At 53.7% G+C, this 23,722-nt stretch overlaps 1 protein-coding gene across 1 annotated transcript; it reads right to left on the reverse strand.

Annotated features, from left to right (window-relative positions):
- Positions 1-6,874: 6,874 nt before the first annotated feature.
- Positions 6,875-23,390, reverse strand: IRF4 (interferon regulatory factor 4). The gene is made up of 9 exons (XM_072813635.1): positions 23,281-23,390; positions 22,037-22,266; positions 20,907-21,093; positions 19,669-19,757; positions 18,812-18,953; positions 16,300-16,407; positions 13,613-13,966; positions 10,155-10,267; positions 6,875-8,202 (listed from the first exon to the last, which is right to left on the reverse strand). The coding sequence occupies exons 2-9, from the start codon at positions 22,241-22,243 to the stop codon at positions 8,059-8,061; spliced, it is 1,344 nt and encodes a 447-aa protein (XP_072669736.1). The 5' UTR covers positions 22,244-22,266; positions 23,281-23,390; the 3' UTR covers positions 6,875-8,058.
- Between the last annotated feature and the right edge of the window lie 332 nt (positions 23,391-23,722).

A 23,722-nucleotide genomic window follows, 5' to 3' on the forward strand; every position in this document is an offset into this window, starting at 1 on the left:
ACTGAATGAAAGAAGATATTTGCAAATGATATAACTGATAACAGGTTAATATCGAAAATACATAAAAACTTATAAAACTTAACACCAAAACAAATAAATAAATAAAATAATCCAATCAGAAAAGGGCGGAAGAACTGAATAGCGGTTTTTCCAAAAAAGACATATAGATGGCGAAGAGACACATGAAAAGATGTTCAGCATCACTCATCATCAGGGAAATGCAAATTAAAACCTCAATGAGATACCACCTCACAGCACTCGGAATGGCTAAAATCAACCACACTGGAAGCAACACGTGCTGGAGAGGATGTGGAGAAAAGGGCACCTGGTGCAGTTGGTGGGAATGGGAATCAGGCAGCCACCGTGAAAACAGGGTGGAATTTCTTCAAAAAATCAAAAATTTAATTACCATATGGCCTAGTAACTGCACTACTGGATATCTATCCAAAGAAAACAAAAATACTAATTTGAAATGGTAGGTGCATGCCTGCATATATCTCCCCTTCCATCCCTCCTTCCCTCCCTCCTTCACATTACGGGAGCCAGGCCACAGAAGCAATCCACGTGTCCGCACGTAGATGAACGGATACCGAAGATGGGACATACGGAATAGCACTCGCTCATCAAAAAGAATGAAATCTCGTAGTTTGCAACAACCCAGATGGATCTAGAGAGTATAATTCCACGTCAGAGAAAGACAAACAGCATGCAATTTCACTCATAGGTGGAATTTAAGAAACAAAATAATGACCAAATAAACAAACCAAAAAAACAGACCAAGAAGAAAATAAAGTCAAATACAGAAAACAAACTGGTGGTTGGCAGAGGGGAGTGGGGGGGGAGGGGGAGCCGTGAGGTAGGTAAGGATCACCCTGGTGAGCACGGAGGGATGCACAGAGTTGTCGCCTCGGCGTGTTGTGCACCTGAAAGTAGCATGACGCTGTACCCTATACGGGAAGGAGGGACGGAGGGAAGGAAGGAGGGAGGGAAGGAAGGAGGGAAGGAAGGAAGGAGAGAAGGAAGGAGGGAGGGAGGGAGGGAGGGAGGGAAGGGGAGAAAGAAGGACAGAAGGAAGGATGGAGGGAAGGAGGGAGGGAAGGAAGGAGGGATGGAAGGGGAGAAGGAAGGAAGGAGGGAACGTAGGAGGAAGGGAAGGAGGGAGAGAAGGAAGAAGGGAAGGAAGGAAGGAGGGAGGGAAGGAGGAAGGGAAGGAGGGAAGGAAGGTAGGAAGGAGGGAAGGAGAGAAGGAAGGAAGGAAGGAAGGAAGGAAGGAAGGAAGGAAGGAAGGAAGGAGGGAAGGAGGGAGGGAAGGAGGGAGGGAAGGGAAGAAGGAAGGAAGGAGGGAACGTAGGAGGAAAGGAAGGAGGGAGAGAAGGAAGGAATGAAGGAAGAAGGGAAGGAAGGAATGAGGGAGGGAAGGAAATAGAGGGAAGGAAAGAAGGAGGGAAGTAGGGAAGGAAGGAGGGAGGGAGGGAGGGAAGGCAGGAAGGAGGGAAGGACGGAAGGAAGGACAGAAGGAAGGAGGGAGGGAGGGAGGGAGGGAAAGAAGGAAGGAAGGAAGGAAGGAAGGAAGGAAGGAAGGAAGGAAGGAGGGAGGGAGGGAAGCGTTCTTTTCCCTCCTATTTTCAAGCAACCCCAAGCATTACCCTTCACCTGCCGGTAGACAGCCACAGGCAGAGTGAGGCCGAGGAGAGAGGCGGGCGGGGAGGCTGGAAGGCAGTCCTCCCGGGTGGGGGGCACGGTCACCGCCAGGAATCAGGACAGTGTCCCCCTCCATGTGGCAGCTGGAGGACAACCGCTGGCCCGGAGAGAAGGTGAGGGGGGCGGGCATCGGGGGAAGCAGGGGCAAGGGCCGGACCAGGGAAGGGCAGGAGCAGAGGCTGAGCCCTCCCCCCTCCGGCCATGGGGAGCCTCCTAGGCGGCGGGCACCGGCCCCCCCCCCCCGGGCCCCTGGGTGGCACCGCGACCCTGGCCCCCAGGACCCCACACGGAAGTGCAAGCCAGGAAATGCACACGCAGCGGCGCTGCTCGGAAACGCAGCCCCAGCAGGACCGCGGCGCGTGCTTCTGTCTTGGACGAGAAATCAGGGAGGGCTGGAGCGACCTCGGAAAGTCCAAACGACACACGAGAGAACCGAGGATCCGCGCCGCTGCGCCACTTACAGAAAGAACATCTACCCTGTTTGTTTTCAAACTTGCTTTCTTTCCAACAAAGTGAGCGACGTTTTCCATGAGATGCTCGTGGGCCGTGATGTGCAGGGCCCCAGGCTGTGTCACGGAAGGGTCACCCTGGGGTCCCTGCCCGGCCTGGGGTCCCCGCCCGGCCCGCTGCAGCCTGCACTGCCGGAGTGGATGCTCGGCGGCACCCCGGCGTCCACCTCGGGGACCCTGTGGCCGGGACAGAGGTCAGGAGGCGGGCCGTTGCCAGCAAGAGCGGCCGCGCGGCCCGAAAACCGGGGGGCACAAGCCCAGTCCCCGGGGAGGGTCTAAGGAACCGGACCCGGTTTCTCCAGCAGCGTCATTTCCACTCTGGCTCCTACTCCCCTGGGATGACGCGAACCTGGCACCAACTCAGCCTCTGTGTCACCTCCTCCCTCCAGTGGCACGAGCCCGGTGGGGGCACAGCGGGGCGAGCGTGGCCAGGGCCCTGGCCCTCGGGGTGCCTGCCGCAGTGGCACCCTGGGCGTCCAGCCGGTGGCCTTGGCGGGCCTGGGCTCCCCTCGGGACCTGCGCCCTGCTGCCCTGCTGGCTGCTGTCCTCCAGGGCACGGTCTCTGAAAGGCCCCCGGGCAGGGGTGGCCCCTGTCCCCGAGCTGCGGCAGCCCTTGCAGCCCCTCCCCGTTCTCCTCTCTGTGGCTCAGAGCACCTGCATCCGGCCAGGCCGGGGGCCGGGAAGGGTGACGGGGTGGCCGTGCCCAAGGTCCAGCTGCCCCCGGTAGCCTCGGCGGCAGACACAGGCGCCAGTGGCCCCCTCCTGTCCGGCGGCAACGATGGCCCACGGCCCGGCAGTGGCTCCTCTGGGGCCCACACGGGAGGCCAGATGCTGACACCCGCCGCCGGAGGCCCGAGCGCTTGCAGAGAGTGAGGGTGCGTGGCCAGGGCCCAGCGGGGAGGCCGAGGCTGGCCGGGTGTCAGGGGGCCTCCTGGGAGGGAGGGGAGCCCCCTGGACCCTGGAGTTGGGCACCGCGGGCTGCACAGCCGGGAGGCCAGGAGGACACTGGAGGCTCCAGGCACTGGCTCCGGGGCGCGGGACACGCAGCGGGGGACCCGGCCTTGCTGATGCTGCTCCTGGAAGCCTCCATCCTCCGAGCACGTGGGCTCCGGGGAGAAAACGGAGAGTCCGCGTCTACCCGGAGCAGAGCAGCAGCGGCTCCTGGACACAGCAAGTGCCCGTGGTTGGGGTTCCCCAGTCTGGGGACCTGCTCCAGGCCGGGGATAGACGGGCGACGAGGCCGGACGGTCTGCCCGCCAGCCGCCAGGGAGGCCTGCAGGTGCCACGTGCCCACGGGCCTGGTCCGTGACCCTCCACCAGGCCGGCAGGCAGCGTCGCCGAGCCGCTTAGACCATCCTAGAGAGAAACGGGGTGTTACGGCTCCTCAGGTGGCTTTCCAGAGACGCGATGCGGAACGTGGTGACCGATTTCTGGCGTCGAGAATCACTGCCGGTGCACGCACGTGCAAGTATTTATTTGTGCAAGTAATGGTTGCCGTAAGGGGAGTGAACCCGACACAGTGGAGCCTGCGCCCGTGCCTCGGGACAGGCACCCGAGGGAGGTGTGAACTTACTTGAGCCCCAGTCCGAGGGCTCAGAATGTCTTTGAAATCCTTTTTTAGGCCTAAAGAATCGACAGATCATGGTTCATGTGCAGTGACTCCAGCTCTTCGGTACCAGCTGAACAGTTAGAGCCCCAGCCAGCAGCATGTAGTTCATATTCCCACCTGCTCGATTTAATTTAGAAAATCCAAAGCTATTTAAAATCCGATCTATGGAACCGTTTAGAAAACCCAGAATTCTCTAAGCTGATAGTCTGGGGCTCCTGGGTCACCAGCGCTTCTGGCAGCTCCATGAAACCGCTGGCGGCAGGGCTCCCGCCCCCCCGCCCCCCAAGTGCAGCCCCGACCCCCGAGGGCCCCACTAGACCTGCAGGCCCTCCGTCGGCTCCCTCACTGCGGAGTCTCACGTTATAGTTCACATTCCGGATGCTGGTTAACCTACATCCCCTCCTCTTTAACAACAACGACAAAATCAAAGAAGTCATGAATATAAAAGGAAATATTAACAATTTCCTTGGGTCGAGTAGACCTTTTAAAACACACAAGGGAGAAGAAGGCAAGGATTGTTCAACACGCTCCTTAGATGGGTTTCCGTGGGCTGGAGAAGCTGCCCTACGCTGCCGGGACCAGTGTTGCCTTTCTTTTCTTTTTTTCTTTCTTTCTTTTTTTTTTTTTTAAAGCCTAGCAGAGCACTTTGAGATCTGATTTTACGAACACATATGACAACCAGGAAGGAAGCAGGCTGCCGAAGCAGCCTCTTTGAAAGAACACAACAGAAGGAGGAAGTATTTTAAAAGCTATCAAGATGAGTGTTTAATAACACACACACAGCTCCTCACAGATGACTTTTTTAAAAAGCCTTTATTTAACAACTACATGAAACAACAGATTATCACAAACGGCGAACTGTTTTGAAAAGCAGTCTACACCAAGATGCACGACACTGTTATGTACAATCATCTTCTGCAGAGCGATTTGCTTCTTCTCTAGACACCCTTGCCCGGGAGGCCCGGAGGCCCGGAGGCCAGGCCCCAGGAGGGAACCAGCGTAGCCCCGTGGGGACCCACCAGAGCAGCTCGTCCGGGCACTGATACAGGCGGGGGGGGGGGTGGGGGGGCGGGCCCAACACCCACCAGGTTCCTCCCACCTCGGACACTAAGGCACAATGGGAGTCCACACTGGAGGACGACTGTCCGCTGGACTCTTGCTCTTGTCCACATCCTCTCTCTCTCCCTCACTTCGACGACACTCGGCGTGCGTGCTTTCCTAAGAGCAGTGGAAACAAATCCCGGGAAAATCGACCCTCACCACACTCATGTGAAAAGCCATCTGACCCCAGCTGATGAGAGCCGGGTGAGACCCACCTTCATGGATGTGGGGCGACCTCAGCGATGGAACAGCCAGGAAAGTCCGTTGCAGGACGACACCTACGGCAGGACAGCCCTAATGCAACATTTAAATGGATGCCGGGCGACCACAAACTCGGGAGGTACAGACTAAAAATACAGACCTCAAGGAAGCTCATCGCTTCCAGAAAAACATTCACCTGTGGGGAAATGGGAGAAATGTGATCAAAGAATTAAGGGGGCTTTGAACTAAAAAAATATTTGCTACCAAAAAAAAAAAAAAAAAACCAACTGCAACAATTGATGTTCAGTGGTGCAGCCAACACAGGAGAAAGGCTTCTTTCAGTGCGTGTCTACCTGTTGCCCAGCCTCTCAGGCAGGAGCTCATGCCAGGTTCTTCACCCTGATTTCTTCATGATTCATTCCTTAGCACACACTCTGGATTCCTCCAAATTAAAAAAAAAAAAAAGTAGATGGAAGTAAGGATGAGAAAAGGGACAGCAGCCCAAGCCAAGAGCATTTTCCAGGAAATGTAACTCCAGTGTTAAAGTAGCTTAATATCAAAAAAAAAAAAAAAAAAGAAAAAGAAAAGAAAAGAAAAAAAAAAAAAGAAAAGAAAAAAGAATGCGCAACAGCGTAGAAATAAGCTTCTGTTTGGAGAATTCAGAAGACACAGCACCCCTGGGATTGACACCAGGGAACTTCTCTGAAGTGCTGGCGTGGGTTAAATATTCTCCAGGGAGGAGGGGCCGCATACACTGGGGCCTGTGTCACAGCAATTCCTAATTTTGCCTTCAATTTCCCCTTAGGATAATATACCCTAAAACACTTTGCATCTATAAGATGTATAAATTACTGCAATTCACAAAATATAATCCGCTGTCCACACGCATTCACTCCTAGCGGCTGGTGAAATTCCTCGCTCGGCCTGCACGGCCTGCACGGGTGGGGTTCTGCAAGGACAAGGCCTCGGGAAAGGGTGAGGTAAATGCATCCTTAGGTTGAAAGAGCAGCTGCATTAAAGTGGCTGCAAGATGATCCTAGGAGGTGGTTCGTTTTGTTTTTTTTCTGAGTTGATGTAAACCTACAGAGAAGTGAAGCGTATTGGAAGAATAAGTGAAACTCTTCTTGCAGATATCTCAAGGGAGGAATTTGGGCTGGCGAAAAGGAGGACGATGTGCTCCTTTTTTTTTTTTTTTTTTTTTTTGGCCTGTGTATACTGTTTCCATTTCCTGTAGTTAATATGTATCATGTTACCATTAAAAAGTCCTTGGGCCGCCCGGGGGGCTCAGTCAGTTGAGCATCTGCCTTTGGCTCAGGTCGTGACCCCGGGGTCCTGGGATCGAGCCCCACGTCAGGCTCCTTGCTCAGCAGGGAGCCTGCTTCTCCCGCTCCCTCTGTCCCCCTCTCCCCGTTCTCTCTAAGTAAATAAATAAAATTCTTTTTAAAAATCCTCCTTTTTAAAGGTTAAAAAAACGTCATTCCAATTGTTTCATTGCTTACCAAATTGGATAAAGGCCATAGATAATCTGTCTAATGTAAGGGGCACAGCTTGTTGAATGATTTGGAAATACAGGCTGGAATAAGAGAGGCATATATTTGAGAACTATTAAGTCTTTTGCTGAGCCTGAAAGTAAGAGCAGTTTTTCGTAGTATAATAAAAATATCAGTTGCCAGCATCAGTCTAAACATCTGTGCTTTTCCAAAACAATCAACAAGGAAGTGACCAGGTTCACTTAAGCAAGTAGAGATCTTGGTGATTCTATAAAAAGATTTATTTGGAAAAAGCCCAGTAAAAGCCCTGTCAAACCATATTGGCATGAGGAAGCACATAATATACAAAATAAGCAAAAACAGCCCACTGAGTCTGCAGTTACGCAATCAGTGAAATCCTGTCATCATCTTTCCTAACAGAGTTCAACAAATTGAAAAGCATCGGCTCCTCCTCTTTAGTGTTGTCATGGATAACTAACTGATAGCCAAACAAAACAAACAGGGTAAGAGGGGGAAATGTCACCGAGTTTCAAAAATATATCTTCAGTACTTGGATTGTTACCCTTTTCTTCTTTTTTTAAAATATAGCTCTAGCCATGATTTCTATTCTATAGAGAATAGAATATAGAGAATATAGAGAATAGAGAGACAAAAAACAAAACAAAAACTATCTCAAGTACCCATTGCCAGACTGTAGGCCTTACTAAACACACTAATCAAGGGTAGCCCTAATGCTTTTTTTTAACCTATTTCCAGAAAATACCAATTGGTTCTCAGGGGCGCCCGAGGAGAGAGAGCAAACGGAGGGGGGTGTGGTTAGACAAGGCAGGGAAGCCGTGGGGCCAGGCCCGGGCCCGGGCGCAGCGGGTTAATGAGCCAGCCTGAGGCTGGAGGCACCGTGGTCCAGTCCCAGCCAAAGATTCTCTAACAGCAAGCATTGTCTACAAGAGCGACATCTTCTATGGGCATTAACATGTTCCTTTTGTGGGCAGAGTCACCTCAAATTTAGACATTAGTTCCCTGAGTAATAGTACGACACTCGTGTGCTTCTATCCCTCCAGTTAGTGGTCGACACTGAAACACAAGTTTTCTCCGTTTTCAAGCAACAGATAATCCACATCAAATTAAAGAGAGCATTTAAGTCAATGTAAACACATCCTTTGGTCAACGTTCACAGTGATCCTCAAAGGCGGCAGTCTACGGGAGACCCTGCAAACCGCGTTTCCTTAGGAATAAGCTCGCTTAGACGGAGCCGGGGTGGTTTTGGGTTTTTTTGGGGTTTTTTTGTTTGTTTGTTTGTTTGTTTTTACGCTCATTCTTGCCGAGATTCTCCTCAAGGGCTGAAGTCCCAATCGCCAGCTTTCTCAAAAGGAAAAGAGGGAGTTCGGTCAGCTGTCCCTGGGAACGTCGGGTATCTACGGTGGCACGACGCCCCTCGGCGGCCCTCTCATTCTTGAATGGAGGAGTGGCGAATAGACCTGTGGTAGTCCTCGGGGCTGCCGATGTGCTCGGGCAGGTCGTAGCCCCGCAGGAAGTGTCCACTGTTTTGCTGAGCAAAATAGTACAGCTGTCTGGCGAGTAGAGGTTCGACCTTTAATAAGAGATTTTAAGAAGACGTTATTGAAACATGCTTTCGAGCGCCCTGCGACTGGCTCGTCGTTACTGACTCCGTATTTCAGGGACGGCGGAGTCCGAGGTTGGCACCACCGGTCAACCGTGGCACCGTGGGAAGCCATTCCTGCGGGCGCCCTCCCATGCCAGGCGACGAGCCCTACTGAGCTCTGAGTTTCGACTGCATTAACGTCAGGGATGGTGCTTTTCAATGATCAGCCGCTTAAAATTTACGTTTGGCTAAGCCTAAGCAAATCAGGGACATGACCAAACTAAAAGGCCGTTGGAGGTGACCAGTGAAGGTGGAGCTAACTCAGGATAATTAAGGCCAATGCATTTCTCCGCGACCACAGCTTGACGGGGACGCAGGTGCAAACCCTGAGCAATTTACAATTCCTGGACCACCTAGATAATCCACAGATTTCTAAGGGAAAGGAAGAAGAAAGGGGCAAAATCTATGCAAACAACAACACTGCTATTATGGGGAAAGAGAGGCTAATTGAACCCAAATTCATCTAGTTTGGCTATTTGTGTGGTTCATAGTCACCAAAAAAAAAAAAAAAATTCAGCTTTCAGCATGTCCTTAATTTACAACATCTAAGAAAACAGAATACTTTGTTAATCAATTCCGCTATTAAATTGAGCCTTTATATTATTTGATATATAGAAACTTAAGCATAATTCATATGACATGCCTGAAATAAATTAAATCCATAATAAAAAGGAGTAGAACTCGTGGTGTACACCAATCCATCTTTCTTTTCCACCCCAGACACCTAGATTCCAGGGACCATTGCTTGAGGAACCCATCACTGCCTGATTCAGAGGATGCCTGGTGCACCCAGAACACCCTTAAAATCTGGCGGGTGCAGGAGTTTTTCACCAACTTTTGACATGTTGGTATTTGACCAACAAATACCAAGTTTATTTAGTTATTTAACAGTCCTGGGTGTTAACAAGATATTAATTATTGTATCAATTACTGGAGAGAATTCGTGAAAAAGCCCTAAAATCTACAAGACTATATATATATTTTTTTTGTTGTTGGTTGGTTGGTGGATTGGTTTTTGATTTTTCAAATCAAAAGGAGGAGGATTACGGGTTTACAATTAGTGTTTTATTTCAGTTTTTCAACAACAACAAAAAAACATTATCAGAACTACAATATGACCTGAATATTTATATTATTGAGTATGATTTCTTTTACCTTTTTGTCTGGGCCCATTAATGACTCTCAAAGGTAGGTAGCAATGTGAAGTTCTCAAATTCAAAACTCTTAGGTATTCAAAGCTCTGTTTTCTGTGGCAAATTTATTCCAAATGCTATCTCTATAAATCATTTTTTCTTTTCTATTTTTTACTTGCTGCAGTCGAACCTATTTCAAACTCTGCTAGAGAACACTGGTAGTCTGAGCTACTTAAATTCCTTGACAGAGTTAGCTTCCTCCAAATAACACATGGCCCTCGGTTTCCACTAGTTAAATAATGTCTAAAAATCCAGAAATAAAAGGGGATTTGGGAAACATTTGGGGGAACAGCAAAATACTTAAGTCAATGGACAGCTTCCCATTTGGAAAGAGCTTGTCCGTTGAGTGGAGGTCAGCTAGAAGGCATTTTAAAGGCAATATTAAATATGGAGAATATTAAGGGGACACTTTTACGACCAGTCCTTTTAAATCCTTATAAAACGGGAATAGGACAGTGTCATGATGGGACAAAGAGGCCCACGGTGCAGGTTTGATGAGTAGACATCTAGGGCTGGGAAGAACTTGTGGGTCCCTGGACTCCCAGCACCATTCACTGGGCCATGCTTCCTCCCTTAGGATGTTCCCGTCACTTGACATATATTTGTATTTGAGAATTTTCTAAATGGGACCCTACCCCTGATGGAAAATAGGGAAACTCCATCATTTGAATGGGACTAAATACTTACGTGAGCAGTGATGAGCTTCCTTTGCCTCTGAGGATCTGGAAACTCTTCCCCGAAGCACAGAGTTACCTGGAATCTTGGCAGGGGACGGCCATGGTGAGCAAAAGCTTGCAGCTCTAGAGAACCCCACAAGAAAAAGACAGAAACAAATGACCCTGATCAGAAACGATCCTTGAACGTGCCGGGTTAAAACAGGAGGCAGAAGCTCACTGCTGATTTGGAAAACTGAAGGAGTGAGTATTCTTTATTTCTCTTAAGTGGGATTCCTAACCACAGACCCCAATAGAGAATTGCATGTCCATGTCCATATGTGTGCTTTTCCCGAGACAGCTCTAGGTTTCACCTGATTCTTTATGGGAAACGTGCCCTGCAGATGAAGACTCTTGACTTGTAGCCCTGGAGCCAGGGCAGTGCGAAGGGTGGGAGAAAGGAGTGAAGGCTGAAGGAAAAGGAAAAGCAATGTAGCTACATTGAGGCAAAAGAATAATTTATATAAAGGAGAAATTTCATTTAAAAAAAATCAAAATTGGGACGCCTGGGTGGGTCAAGGGTTGAGCATCTGCCTTCGGCCCAGGGCGTGACTCCAGGGTCCCAGGATCAAGTCCCACATTGGGCTCCCTGCAGGGATCCTGCTTCTCCCTCTGCCTGTGTCTCTGTGCCTTTCATGAATAAATAAATAAAATCCTTAAAAAAAATATTTAAAAATAAATAAATAAATAAAAATGTTCTGATTATTTAAAAATGTCATCTCAAAACAGCTGAGCGCTTATAATCCGGTATCTGGGCCAGTCGGGACTTCTCCATGACTCAGGCGCCCCTGCAAATGCTTTCCTGTTATCTTGGGGACTGAGCACCAGCTCTGGGCAGCTGCCTCCTGCTTGGCGCGGAGCCTAAACTGTGGGACTTTGGGCTGACTTGTTGCCTGTCTCCTGCGAGAGACGTTGCTTTGGAAGGAGAAAGGGGGCAGCCCAGGTGGCTCAGCGGTTTAAGCGACGCCTTCAGCCCAGGGCGTGATCCTGGACACCCGGGATCGAGTCCCAAGTCGGGCTCCCTGCATGGAGCCTGCTTCTCCCTCTGCCTCTCTCTCTCTCTCTCTCTCTCTCTGTCTCTCTCATGAATAAATAAAAATCTTTAAAAAAAAAAAAAAAAAAAGGAAGGAGAAAGGTAGTGATGAAGCACCCGGCCCCACCCTGGTGGGTGTGTGGACCCTCCAGGCACCCCTCCCCGGGAAGGGCGCGGAGCAGCGAAGCCGCACGTGCAGTCCCTGGCACTGACCCCGGCCCCTCGCCCACGTCCAGGAGGACTCTAAGACTCCAGCTGCTCCTAAGCTTTCCTTCCCAGCAGTTAAATGTCGCGCCTGCAGAGGAAGGCCCCGCAGTGCTGCTACACCTCCTGCAAGCCGAATGCACAGCATCTTGATCAGATATGCGCCTTGTGCACCTCCAGGCTCTGCCTTCAGGGGCCGTCCCTAGGAGTCTGCGAATCCTGAATGGGCAGATATCAAAGATCTTCACTGTGCTCGTCAACTGAAGCGAAGTTTCTAACTAACTCACTGGACTGCTTGACTTCCTGCTTTTTTTTTTCTTCCAGAATTCAAATCAAGCCTAACTGACTCAGTCAGAATGTGTCGCAGGCATTCACACTGCTGAGGCCCGAGCCTCCACCTACACGCGCCAGTCAGAGTGGCGAGTTGGCACAATTCTCCGAAAAAGTCACGTCTCAAATGCTTGATAATACGAGAACATTCTGTGGGAATCCTTGATTATGCAGAAGCTGGTCTGCACAGCTGCAGTGTTTGAGTTCACAGGTTCCTCCCTGAGCCTCAGGGACCACTTCAAGATAAGGGGGTGTAGTGAGCAAAAAGCTCAGCCCCTGGTTACGAGGAACCAAAAACAACCCTTGCTCACAGATAAACGTTGAACCCTGGGCAGGTGAACTGAGCCTGGGGTGCTCGGGGCCGGGCCTCAAGCCGTGTGCCTCTAGTCCGGGTCCAGCTCTCAGTGCCTGGCACTTGAGGGGCACGTACAGCCTCGTGACATGGGAGGATCTGACCTTCCTAAAACACACGTGGCGAGAAACTCACAGACACCAGTGTCCTTCCTCGGGGACTCTGACTAAAGCCCTAGGCCTGCGGCTTCTTCCGAGTCCAAAGAGGCCAAGACCCACCGTCTCTGAGGAGACCCAGCGCCCGCGGACCCCTCGGCCTCCGCCGCAGACAGGGGAGGTGCAGACAGGACAGCCCCCGGCAGCCCCCGAGCCGCCCCGGGCTGCCCCCCGTGATCACCACGCTGGGCCCAGCGTGTGCAGAAGTCACGGCGTGGACCTGAAGGCAGTTCTGCCGACGCCGGAGAAAGGGACGTGCAGGTCCGCAGGCCCTTCTCACCCTGGTGCTGCCACGGGTCTGGCACTCACAGACCCACGTCTCCCTCTTCCTCTTGTCACACTTCCTAGTCAAGGGTCAGTCATATAGGGACATACCCGTTTGGGGGGGGGGGTGCATCAAAGAGAATTTGGATGAGTCTACACCAATCTGGGGAACCAAACCCAAAAGGCTGAGCGACTGTCAGTCGTACCAAAGCACGCAGGTACTTCACATTTCTGTTTTAAATGAATTGAATCAGAAGCGTATTCACAGAAAGGAGAGGGACCTGAAGACCCAAAGCCATAGGGCATTTCTGAAGGGTACTTATCAAAGAGTAGCTCAAGGACAGGGCACAGAAATAGTGGACAGCCGAGAGAACAGCTTTCTCCCCCAAAAAGAGGTTTCATCAACATAGACGACGGCCAAATGGATACTCTGGATGAAGCTTCAGCACGAATGTGGCCATTGGTTTCACAAAAACCAGCCCAGGACTAATTCACTTGTCATGAAATCAAAACTTACTAGTTTTAGAAAATCTTACTTGAGACGTGTATACCGTAGAGATACCTCAAAGCCTTCTCATGATTTCCCCTTTGCAAAGCCGGTTCCGCACACTCCCTCCTCGTCCCCCCTGCTGGAGGGCATCTGCACGGGGCACCGCATCCCACAGCCAAGAACGCTAACGGTACACCTCTGACCCTTATAATTTTCTGAGGGACCTTAACAAATAGTAGCTTGCTGGGATCCCACTAGCAGTAAAGCGTGAACCTTCTGCGTCAGTGACTATCGGTTGAATCCCAGAATTTCTAGCTGTCCACCTGAGCCACAATCCCCTGGAGCAAGCTCCGTTCTCTTCACGCGCCTCTGCCGATGGAGAGGAGTGGGTGGTAGAGGCAAAGGTGAGAGGTGAACACACAGGAACCCTATCTCAGATCACGCAGGGTGGGCTCAGGGGCTCCTAGACGGAGGACCTCCGCTTGGGGCGGGAGTGACCATCTGTTTGGACCACGGTGGTGGGCACCGCGTCACCCCCTCCATTCTGTGTCTCAGGCTCACAGGCATGGGACGCTCCATTCTAACAGAGAATTTGGCGCGTTACCTGCTAAAAACTGCTGTGTGTCGAAGAGCTTGCAGGTCTGGTCCCTCTCCAGTTTGTTGGGCCTGTCACTGCACAGTGCCAGGGGCCCATCCCAGTAGATCCTGCTCTGGCACAGTCTTTTGGCATAAAGCCCATCAGGGGCCATCCAGAGGACCACACCCCTCTCCAAGTGGCTCAGAAGTTTCTCGATGTTTTTCCTCTGGCCATTGTCCTCTGGGTAGGGGAACAGGACCTGGTCCAGGTTACTGGCATCGTAAGTGTGCCCGTGGGAGATCCGACAGCCTTCTGGGCTCGATGTGGTCAGCTCTTTCACCAGGATCTCCCGGTAGTACAAGCAGATGTGCAGTCGGCAGTCTGCAAACACAGAGATTTCAAGGTCAGTGCCGATGGACCCAGGAGCACTGGACACCCATCAGGATCCCAAACTAGGTGACCAGAACACGTACGCTTGGGGGGCCCCTGGTGTCTGTCCCAGGATATTCCACAAAAACTAGAAAGTTCCAGCTTAAGGAAGTTCAGGAAATGCTGTACGCCCTCATCTCCCTCCCAGAGCCACAGACAGTAACAGATATTAAAGAAATCCTGCAAGAAACCTATCGAATTTACGTGGCCAAAGATTTCTTCTCATGGAGGGGGATCACGCCTTACATCGTTTTTCTGCACGATGTATTTGACTTGTGTCAGACACTTTCTGTGTCATTGTTTTAGTGTTGATGCTGGCGGTGATGACAAGAATCGTGTCTAAAATACTAAGGCACGTAGCACTGAACAAAATTCATCTTCAAGCATGGCGATCAGCTTTGATTTTTTGGAGGAGGTAAAGCCTAAGTTTAATTCCTACTAGCAGAGAGATATAAAGGTGTTTCAATAAATAAAAATATTTACATCTGAAACGGCCCTAAACTACCATTATGACGTCACTTACATTAAGATATATACACACACACAAGTGCACATTGAGGTCTTAGGGAAGGTAAGCTCTAAGACTCTAACAGCAGTGACCCCTGGGTGGTAGGAATGCAAGGTTTTTGTTTTCCAGTTTTGCCTTTCCAATGGTCATGTTAGTTTTTGTGCAGTGTGTGTAGGTACGACTTGTATAATAAAATTAATTCATGAGGAAAGAAAAGAATCCATGGAGAAAAAGATGTTCTAAGGCTAAAATAACTGCACCGTCTATTATATCCATCAGTAAACCCACCCTATGGTGGGAAATTTTCCTTCAGAATATGACCCACAGACTGAAAGGACCAAGCTCGGTCTGCAAAGGGCCCCTTCACCGAAGTGCGGAAGGGCTCACGGGCCGGAGCGAGCCATCCGTGACTGTGTGGGACCCAGGAACGGGAATCGGCTCGGCCAACGCGCTCGAGGTTGATCATTCGTCTGTATTGTGCATATTCCCAAGAAAGCGACCCACAAAACCCTCTTATTCCCCAACGGTCGGTTGTGAGACTGAACCCTCATCACCGTCTCTGTCCTCCACTCCAATTCCTGCGGCTGTAAACGCACTAGCTGGGAGCCGGGCTCTCACGGAGAGCATTGGGAACCCGAGGCGACCCGCAGGGCAGGCCTCATTGCATCTAACGTCCTCAGGAATCACGAGGTCACAGCGACATAATAGCTGTTTACCCCCCACCCTCCAGGCACCCGCACAGGTCTTAGGTGCTTAAGAGAAGGCTTAGAACGTTTCTAAAAACAAGCACAAGTCTTGCCGCTCAGAAACACCCCCCTTCTGTCACTTAGGACCATGTGAGAAAAGAGGCAGCAAGCCTCGTTCAGAGCTGTAGAGCCGAGAAGAGTAAGTGGTGAACTTGGAAGCAGGAAAGGTGCCCGGAATCCCTGCCACCTTGATAATTTATTTTATTCCATCACTGTTTTTTTTAAAAAAAAAGCCTGAGGGGAAGGGGATAATTCATTCTGAAGCTTAGGCTACTCATGTTTAACATAATTATGCATCTCATTTTAAAACAACCCAAAATACTATCCAAAAATAAATAAATAAATATACAGGCAACACATACGTTTCATGAACCTTGAGGTGCCTTCCTTAAAACACGTAGGATCTCTGAGCTTGTAGGAATCCTTTTAGAAGTGAAACTCTGAAAGCCGATCTAATCCAAATTTTTCGCAAGACTTATCGAATTTCAGAGGAAGAGCGCCACGTCCATTGCTTTCAGGCGCACAAATGTGGCAGAGAGGGGAGCAGGACTCCCGTCCCCAGGAGGCCAGACAGGAAGACCTACCTGTGACTAAGCCTGGAAGGATGATGAGCTTTTCAAAATGAGAAACCCTTGTGTATTTTTTCTAAGAGATTCTACTACATTGAGAGAATATTGGCTGAAGCGGGGCCAATACTGGTGTATCGAGCTGGGGCATTTGCGTGTCCCTGGAAATTCAGATAGATGTCACTGGAAACCTTAAAAGACTGGACACAAGCCAGCATTTAGAATCAAAAGCTGGCTTCTCGGTGCTGAGTGTTCTACTGATGCTTCTGGCTCACACCCGCGGGAGTCAGATGTGTCCACACCCGCTCTAGCCCAGGTGGAAGAAGCCAGTGCCGCGGCCTGTGCCCGGGGACACCACCCCCACCCCGCACCCACCCCAGCAAGTCTACCCGAAGGTGGAAGGTGAGGGCGGGGCGCCGGGCAGCCAGCCTGCTGTGCGGCTCCAGGAGGGAACGCTGCACTCACCTGAGAGCGCCAAGGCTTCGGCAGACCTTATGCTTGGCTCTATGGGGATTCCTGGGGCCTGGGACTCAGGCGGGGCACAAGCATAAAAGGTTCCTGTCACCTGGCAACCTGCATTCGTAAATAAGAGTCAGATGATGTCTAAACAGAGTCTGTCCAACCAAGACGCAAGGGAGGTCTCCTCTCCCTGGGTTGTGGCCGCTGAGCCCCCGGGGACGCACCAGCCCTGGGAGGGAAGCGCCAGGGGCCCTGCGGGGAAGACTGGGGGCATCCTCCAGGGGCAAAGAGAAGCCGAAGCCCAAATCGGGAAAACACAAGACTGAAAGAGGAAGGAGGCTTTTCAGAGCCGCGGAAGGAAACCTGGAACCATCCCTCTGTAAGTGTTTCTCTCTCGTCTTAAACTCAGCGAGCACCGCCGTCACCTCACATAATCACCCTGTGCGTGTGCTACGTCGGGGGGATACTCAAGCTCTGCTCTCCTACGGCTTTTAATACGATGCAGTATTGCGGACTGTCGTCACCATGGCTGTTCGGGTCCCCAGGGCTCGCTCGTCCGGTACCCGCCAGTCCGTACCTGTGAGCGGCGTCCTCCGTAACTACCCTGAGCAACGGGATGACCCAGGTCAAGGAGATCTACCCTGTCCTGTCCACACAGCGGGGTCATAGGAGAGCTGAGAGCTCAGGTCTGCCTGAGTTCCGCTGCCAAAGGGCCCAATCAAAAACTTACAAGTTGTTCACACCACATTTATCTAGTTCTCTATTCCCGGGCTCAGGAGCAAAACCGAACCATGCGCCTTGGCTGCCCAGTAGCTGCAGGTCACGTTACGCAATAACGGAGAAAGAATACGTAATAGGACACGGTTTTGTGGCACCTCATTTGCTGTCAACTATGCCTCCACGCCGCGTGTGCCAATCCCGTATTTCCCTAGAGTTCGAGGCATTGCCCTGTTACTAAGTTCTTATTCAACAGAGCCCGATGCACTAGACACAGGTGTGAACCTCAGCAAGCGGTTCCAGGGGGGCCAACTCCTCCACGGCGGGATGGAAAGCAGCCTTTGTTGCAAATCGCTCTTGAAACGCTAGTGCAATCAAATTCTGGGCTTTTCTGGAAACTTGCCACTGAACGTGAATCTCAAATCCCATAAAGCCAAAACCAACTTGAACACGATCAGTAAAAAGGGAGCTGACCACATTGCGAAGAACCCAATACTCCTAGAACACACAGAAGGATCTGATCCTGACCCGCTCGGGATTCCTACCGAACCACCTAACTCCGAGTCCTGGAAGCTTGTGCTCCGTTCAATACACCGTGAGGTTCTCTCTGCGGGGTTAACCGGTGCTTCCGCGGAGACATCTCACCTGGACATCTGGGGAGCTCCTACGGGCAGAGGACCCCAAGCGCCCGGGGTAGGCGAAGCTCTGGACCCGACACCTCTGCAGGCTTTTCTCTTCTTACTATTTACTCATTGCATTCGTACTATCACTTCTAGTCCCCAAATCACTCTGATGGGCACCGCATCGGGGTAGGTAAACTCCCGGCCCTGTGGGGCTCGAGCTCCTGAGCTCAGGATGGAGAGCCACATGCTCCACGTGCTGAGCAGCCGGTGGCCGGCGGGCCCAGTCGGCTCCTGGGGTCCCGTAGGGGAGGGCCCGGCACAGCTGGAGCACGCCCACTTAGGGGCGGCCAGAAAGCGGCAGAGCTGCGAGGCCATCGGTCCCGTCAGCATTCGGGACAGTCCAGGGGGAAGGCTGACCAAATCTATCACTTTTCGCCCAAGATTATTTAGGGAAGATGAAAGATGCTAACCTATCAGACAGAGAACTCAGGAGACAGAGCCAACCAGCCTGACGTCTGAGACCCCTTGGCTTCAACGAAAGGCTGGGTTCGGGGACCTGAGGTCGAACTCCAGCCCCTCGCTTTTCACTGGGTAACTTTGGGCATTCGTTACATGGTGTGATTTTACCTCAAAAACAGCAGGGCAGTTTGTAGCTGCCTGGGTTAGGTCTCTGCAATGTTTATATTCTTGCTTTTATGTATTCATTCATTTATTTTGACATTAGTGCCCCCTTTCATTTTTTCTGCAACACTTATTTTTTAAAAAAATTTTTAAAAAAGATTTCTATTCATTTCCTTGAGAGAGAGAAGCAAGAGAGCGCAAGCGGTGGGTGAGGGCAGAGAGAGGGAGAAGCGGGCCCCCCACTGAGCAGGGAGCCTGTTGGGCCTGGTCCCAGGCCAGTGTGAAGGGAACCAGGGCAGACCCTAACCGAGCAAGCAGCAGCCACCCGGAACCATGCCTGTGATGTTTAAATAAGGTCTCGCATCAGGCGGTTCACACCTGGCACAGGTAGGCCAGGTGTCAGCAAGTCTTGGAGCGCCTCCCCTTCCCAGGCTGCAGGAGGGAGACCACCCTTTCTCCCTCACTGTGCGGGAGAAGGGCAGGAGCCGGGGCAGCGCCAGGGACGGGTCGGGGGAGGCCGGGGCCCAGGGCCAGGTGTGCTCTGCTGCACCCCTTACCGTTTTCACAAGCCGGGCCCTGCCAGTGGTGGCCGCGGGATCCAAACGTCACCGGACACTGATACGGGATCTCCGCGTGGGGCTGATCGGGGATGTACTCCCTCCAGCCTCGCTCGTGGGGAGGCATCATGTAGTTATGAACCTGCTAAAGGAATATGAGGGCGCGGCTGAGACGAAAAGCCACCAGCCGGGCAGGGACCAGCGGCTGCCCTGCGAGAGGGAGGCCGATTCCCTTGTACTCAGCTCCCCGCAGAACCTCTGAAGTCGCTCACAGCCGCATCGTCTTATCATCTCGAGAGCCTCTGGAGTGAAAAGCTCATCACACTAGGTGGAAAGTAGCCATAAAGACTCAAGAGGCACAATGAAGACAGTGTTGTAAGGAACGATTTGTCTAAAGCTTCGTCATATGGCTGAACCTGGCACCAAAAGTCCTGCAGGGAAATCTGCTTTCTCCTACCCACCAGAGTGAAGCAAACAGAGCCGTAATTCACATCAGAAAAGTCTGAAGAGATCAGCTGCCCTGTGGTTTCACATGATAAAGCGCTACTTCCAAAATTTTCATCTCCCCGAAAAGATCTGTTTCCCAGATTTCAGAATCGGGCGAAATCTGCGCTAACGGGCAGACACGTTTGCCTCTCCTCTCCTGAAAACCAGCACCGAGAGCAACACCAGGTGGGAAGTGAGATATTCGTCCCATGATTGGGGACGGGGTTCGGCTGGTTGACTAATAACAAAAACAAAGTGCTGCTGTTTTTGTTTGTTCACTTTTCCTGCTGCGTGGGGCCCGCTGGCTCACGTGGCCTCGCCCAGACCCAGCCTCCCCTTCCAGGCGCCCATACCCTTCGGCCGGCCCGTACCTGCGCTGGCAGCGAGGTGTAGGGAGCTGTCATGGTGTAGGGGTGGCTCATGGTCATCTGCGGGTCCTCCAGGGTGAGCTGCTTTGCTCCTATGCGTTTGGGCCAAAGGCAAATGGCAGAGTGTGAAAAAAGGAACTGTCATAAGTAAAAGTGAAATCTTAGAAAAATGCATGAGAGTTTAATTCCTAGAAGGCATAACGGTGTTGACAAATAAGACAGTTTTTCAGCAATTCCCACGGGCGATTATGTGCTCAGGCCCTTAAAGTGATTTCTGCGAGGTCTGACTTATGTAGGACAGGTAGGGAGGGAGCTGGAAAGCCGCGTGTGAGTGCACCTCGTCACACGCAGGGGCCCACCAGCAGGATGTGCCACAGGTGGAGTCATCTGTCTGGTTTGTGTGAAATGCAGATTCTTGAGCTCTACTCTGACACGCTGGTCAGGAACTTGGAAAGAGAAGACCCGAATTTCAATAGGCATCCCAACTGGCCACAGTATACTCTAAAAATCGGCATTTTTATTACTATGATTAGTAATACTACCTGCACGCTTCCTTTCTACAGAATGGTCACGTGAAATACCGATAAGTAAAGATAAAACTTTGAATGGGTTTTCCTTTTTTTTTTTTTTTTTGAAAAAATGGGCCCATATCTGACTCCAGTAGAAATAACTGAGAAACATGCGCACACGTGGATGTGCATACGCCTGCGGGCAGAGAGCTGGAATCTGAGAAGTTATCCCACACTAGCACAGGAGCTTCAGTTCATGGCCCTGAGGATTTGGGCAAAGAGCCTGTTGGGCTTGAACATGAGGCAGGAGGCAGGCAGGCTATAAAAAAAGGAAAAGGAAGAGAAAGAAAGAAAGAGAAAGAAGAAAGAAAGAAAGAAAGAAAGAAAGAAAGAAAGAAAGAAAGAAAGAAAGAAAGAAAGAAAGAAAGAAAGAAAGAAAGAAAGAAAGAAAGAAAGAAAGAAAGAAAGAAAGAAAGAAAGAAAGAAAGAAAGAAAGAAAGAAAGAAAGAAAAAAGAAAGAAAGAAAGAAAGAAAGAAAGAAAGAAAGAAAGAAAGAAGAAGGAAGGAAGGAAGGAAGGAAGGAAGGAAGGAAGGAAGGAAGGAAGGAAGGAAGGAAGGAAGGAAGGAAGGAAAGGGAAAGGAAAGATAAGAAAAACCGACCTTCAGAATGAGATTGAGGCCTCAAGGGTGTCAGGCTGCCCATGTTCCGTACCCCAGTCTAGGAAGTCCCACCTTTTTTGGCGCCCTCGGGCACAATCCTGTACACTTTGTAGGGGTCCGAGATGTCCAGCTGGCTCCTCTCCACCAGCTCCTCAAAGTCATTGCTCTTGTTCAAAGCGCATCGTAAGCGCGTCTTCCAGGTCGGAGGGTCGGGCTTGTCTATGCCTTCTCGGAACTTTCCTTTAAATAGTGCCCAAGCCTTGTGGGAACGAAGGGAGGAGGCAAAGTTAAAATACAAGGTTGTTTTTTTTTTAATAATAAATTTATTTTTTATTGGTGTTCAATTTGCCAACATACAGAACAGAAAAAAATGAACCTAAGAATTGTATTTCTAAAGGGAAGAATGAGGCTTCTGTGATTTACACGGGACAGAAGCCCAGCAGGTGTCCTCCTGGTGGAGCAGTTTCAGCTTTGGGCTCTATCAGGGCTTCCCGGAGGTCTGGGTGCTTAGGGGGAGGTTTGGGTGCTAAGGGGGAGGTCTGAGTGCTTGGGGGGAGGTCTGGGTGCTTAGGGGGAGGTCTGGGTGCTTAGGGAGGGTGGGGAGGGGTGAAGAGCACCTGGGCCCTGGTCACTGCATCTGCAATGCGCTGCCCCGGAGCTGGGGGGAGCTGCGGGGGCCGGGGGGGGGGGGGCTGCAGGGGAGGCTGTAGGGGAGGCTGCAGGGGTGGCTGGAGGGTGGGCTGCGGGGGAGACTGCAGGGGAAGCTGCAGGGGGGCCTGCGGGGGCTGCGGGGAGGGGGGCAGGGGTGGCTGCGGCTGAGGAGGCTCAGACCCTCCAGGGACTCCCCGCGGAGTCCCCAGGCCGCCGCGCTCCGCCTGCAGGTGTGTGGGGGGGTCCCGGAGCGCAGGTCGCTGGGCGCCCCGGGGTCATCCCACCCCCACACTCAGACCCAGACCAGGCCCGGAGGGAGACCTGGAAGGAGGGAGTCAGAGGGACGTGGAGACAGGGACGCGCGGGGAGCGGGGAGGCCAGAGGGGGGGCTGGAGTCTCGGGGACCACGCGGCCGGGCCGGGGAGGGAGGACGGGGAGGGAGGACGGGCCCCAGCACCCCCGCCCCAGGTGCCGGGGCTCAGGCGGGGAGGCTGCCGGGGTCGGGCCGGCCGGGATGCTCCCCGCGCCCCCGCGCGCGCGCCCCGCCCCACCTCCGCGTCCTCCTCGCGGTTGTAGTCCTGCTTGCCCGCGTGCTTCCAGGGGATGCGGAAGATGCTCTTGTCCTCGTTCTCCCACACGAGCCCCGGGTACTTGCCGCTGTCGATCTGGTCGATGAGCCACTGGCGGAGCTTCCCGTTGCCGCAGCTCACGGCGCTCATGCCGAAGTCCCCGCCGCGGCCGCCGCCCTCCAGGTTCATGCCCCGCCGCGCTGCGCCGCCGCCTGCCCGCGCCCCGACACCCCGACACCCGGCGTCAGCGCCGCACCCCGCGACCCGCGCCCGGCCCTGCACCCGGCACCCGGCACCCGGCCCCTGGCCCCGGCACCCGGCACCCGGCACCCAGCACCCAGCACCCAGCACCCAGCCCCGCGCAGACGCCCGGCACGTGGGGCGCCCGCCGTCCGTGCGCTCCAAGGGCCCGGCCTCCCCATCCCGGTCCCCTCCGTCCCCCTCCAGTCCGCCCCCCCACGGCCCCGCACCTGCACCGCCCCGGGGCCCAGCCGCGCACCGCACCCGACCGAGGCAGAGCGCCCCGGGGACACTGGCCGAGGAGCCGCGAGGTCCCAGGGCCCCCCCCACCCCCGGCAGCCGCGGAGGCCCCGGTGACCAAGGACCCCTCGGGACTCCCCACCCTGGGCCGCGGACTGGAACCCTTCCTCCTGCGCGGAGCCCCCCGCCGCCCCGGGCCGCATCCCGCCCCCCGCGTGGCCTCCCGGGCCCGGGATGAGCTGGGGCGCCCTCCGCGGAGCAGGGTCCCCGGGATGGGGGCTCGGGGATGGGGGCCGGGGATGGGGGTCCGGGGGGCCGGGGATGGGGGCCCGGGGATGGGGGCCCGGGCTGTGCCGGGGGCCGGAGGTTGGGGGGCCGGAGGTTGGGGGGCCGGCTGAGCGGGGGCTCCCTCCGCGGAGCCCGGAGCAGGGTCCCCGGGATGGAGGCTCGGGGATGGGGGCCGAGGATGGGGGCCGGGGATGGGGGCCGGGGATGAGGGCCCGGGCCGAGCCGGGGCGCCGTCCGCAGCAGGGTCCCCGGGATGATGGGTCGGGGGATGCGTCCCCGGGATGGGGGGCCGCGGGGTCGGAGCACGCGGAGGTGAAGGGGGCCGGGACTCTGCGGGGCGCCGTCCGCAGCAGGGCCCGGGGATGGGGATGGGGCCGGGGCCGGGGCCGGGGTTCGGGCCTCCCCAGGACGCGCTCCCTCCAGCCCCCGCCCGCGCCCCCGCCCCGCCGCGACCTTACCTCGCCCCCGACTCGGCGCTGAGGCCGCGCTGGTCCCAAGTTCAACTGGTGAAGCCGAGTAAGTGTCGAGGTGGGAAAGAGGAACTTATAAAGCTTAAAAGCCCGCTGGGGCGGAGCCGGGGGCGGAGCTGGGCGGGCAGCGCGGCGCGACCCGGGTCGGGGCGAGGGGGCGCTGCTGGCGGGGACCCGGCGCCGCGGGGGAGGCCGGGCTCGGGCCGCGGGAGCGCGTGGCGGGGGGGGGGCGGGGGCACGGGGGGCACTGGGGGGACGGGGGCTCTGGGCGCACGGGGGGTGCTGGGGACACGGGGGGTGCTGGGGACACGGGGGATGCTGGGCGCACGGGGGATGCTGGGCGCACGGGGGGGCTCTGGGCGCACGGGGGCGCTGGAGGGGACCCCGTGTGCCGGGGGGACCCCGTGTGCCGCGGGGACCCCGTCCGCTG

This window comes from Canis lupus, chromosome 37 (genome assembly GCF_048164855.1).
Source record: "Canis lupus baileyi chromosome 37, mCanLup2.hap1, whole genome shotgun sequence".
NCBI lineage: Eukaryota > Metazoa > Chordata > Mammalia > Carnivora > Canidae > Canis > Canis lupus.

Excerpts from the sequence above, each read along its gene's own strand:
- IRF4 (XM_072813635.1), bottom strand. The coding sequence starts at position 22,243 with ATGAACCTGGAGGGCGGCGGCCGCGGCGGGGACTTCGGCATGAGCGCC. Across the intron at positions 21,094-22,036 it reads ACCGCGAGGAGGACGCGGAG|GCTTGGGCACTATTTAAAGG; the intron begins GTGGGGCGGGGC and ends CGTTCCCACAAG. Across the intron at positions 8,203-10,154 it reads GGAAGCTCATCACTGCTCAC|GTCGAACCTCTACTCGCCAG; the intron begins GTAAGTATTTAG and ends CTCTTATTAAAG.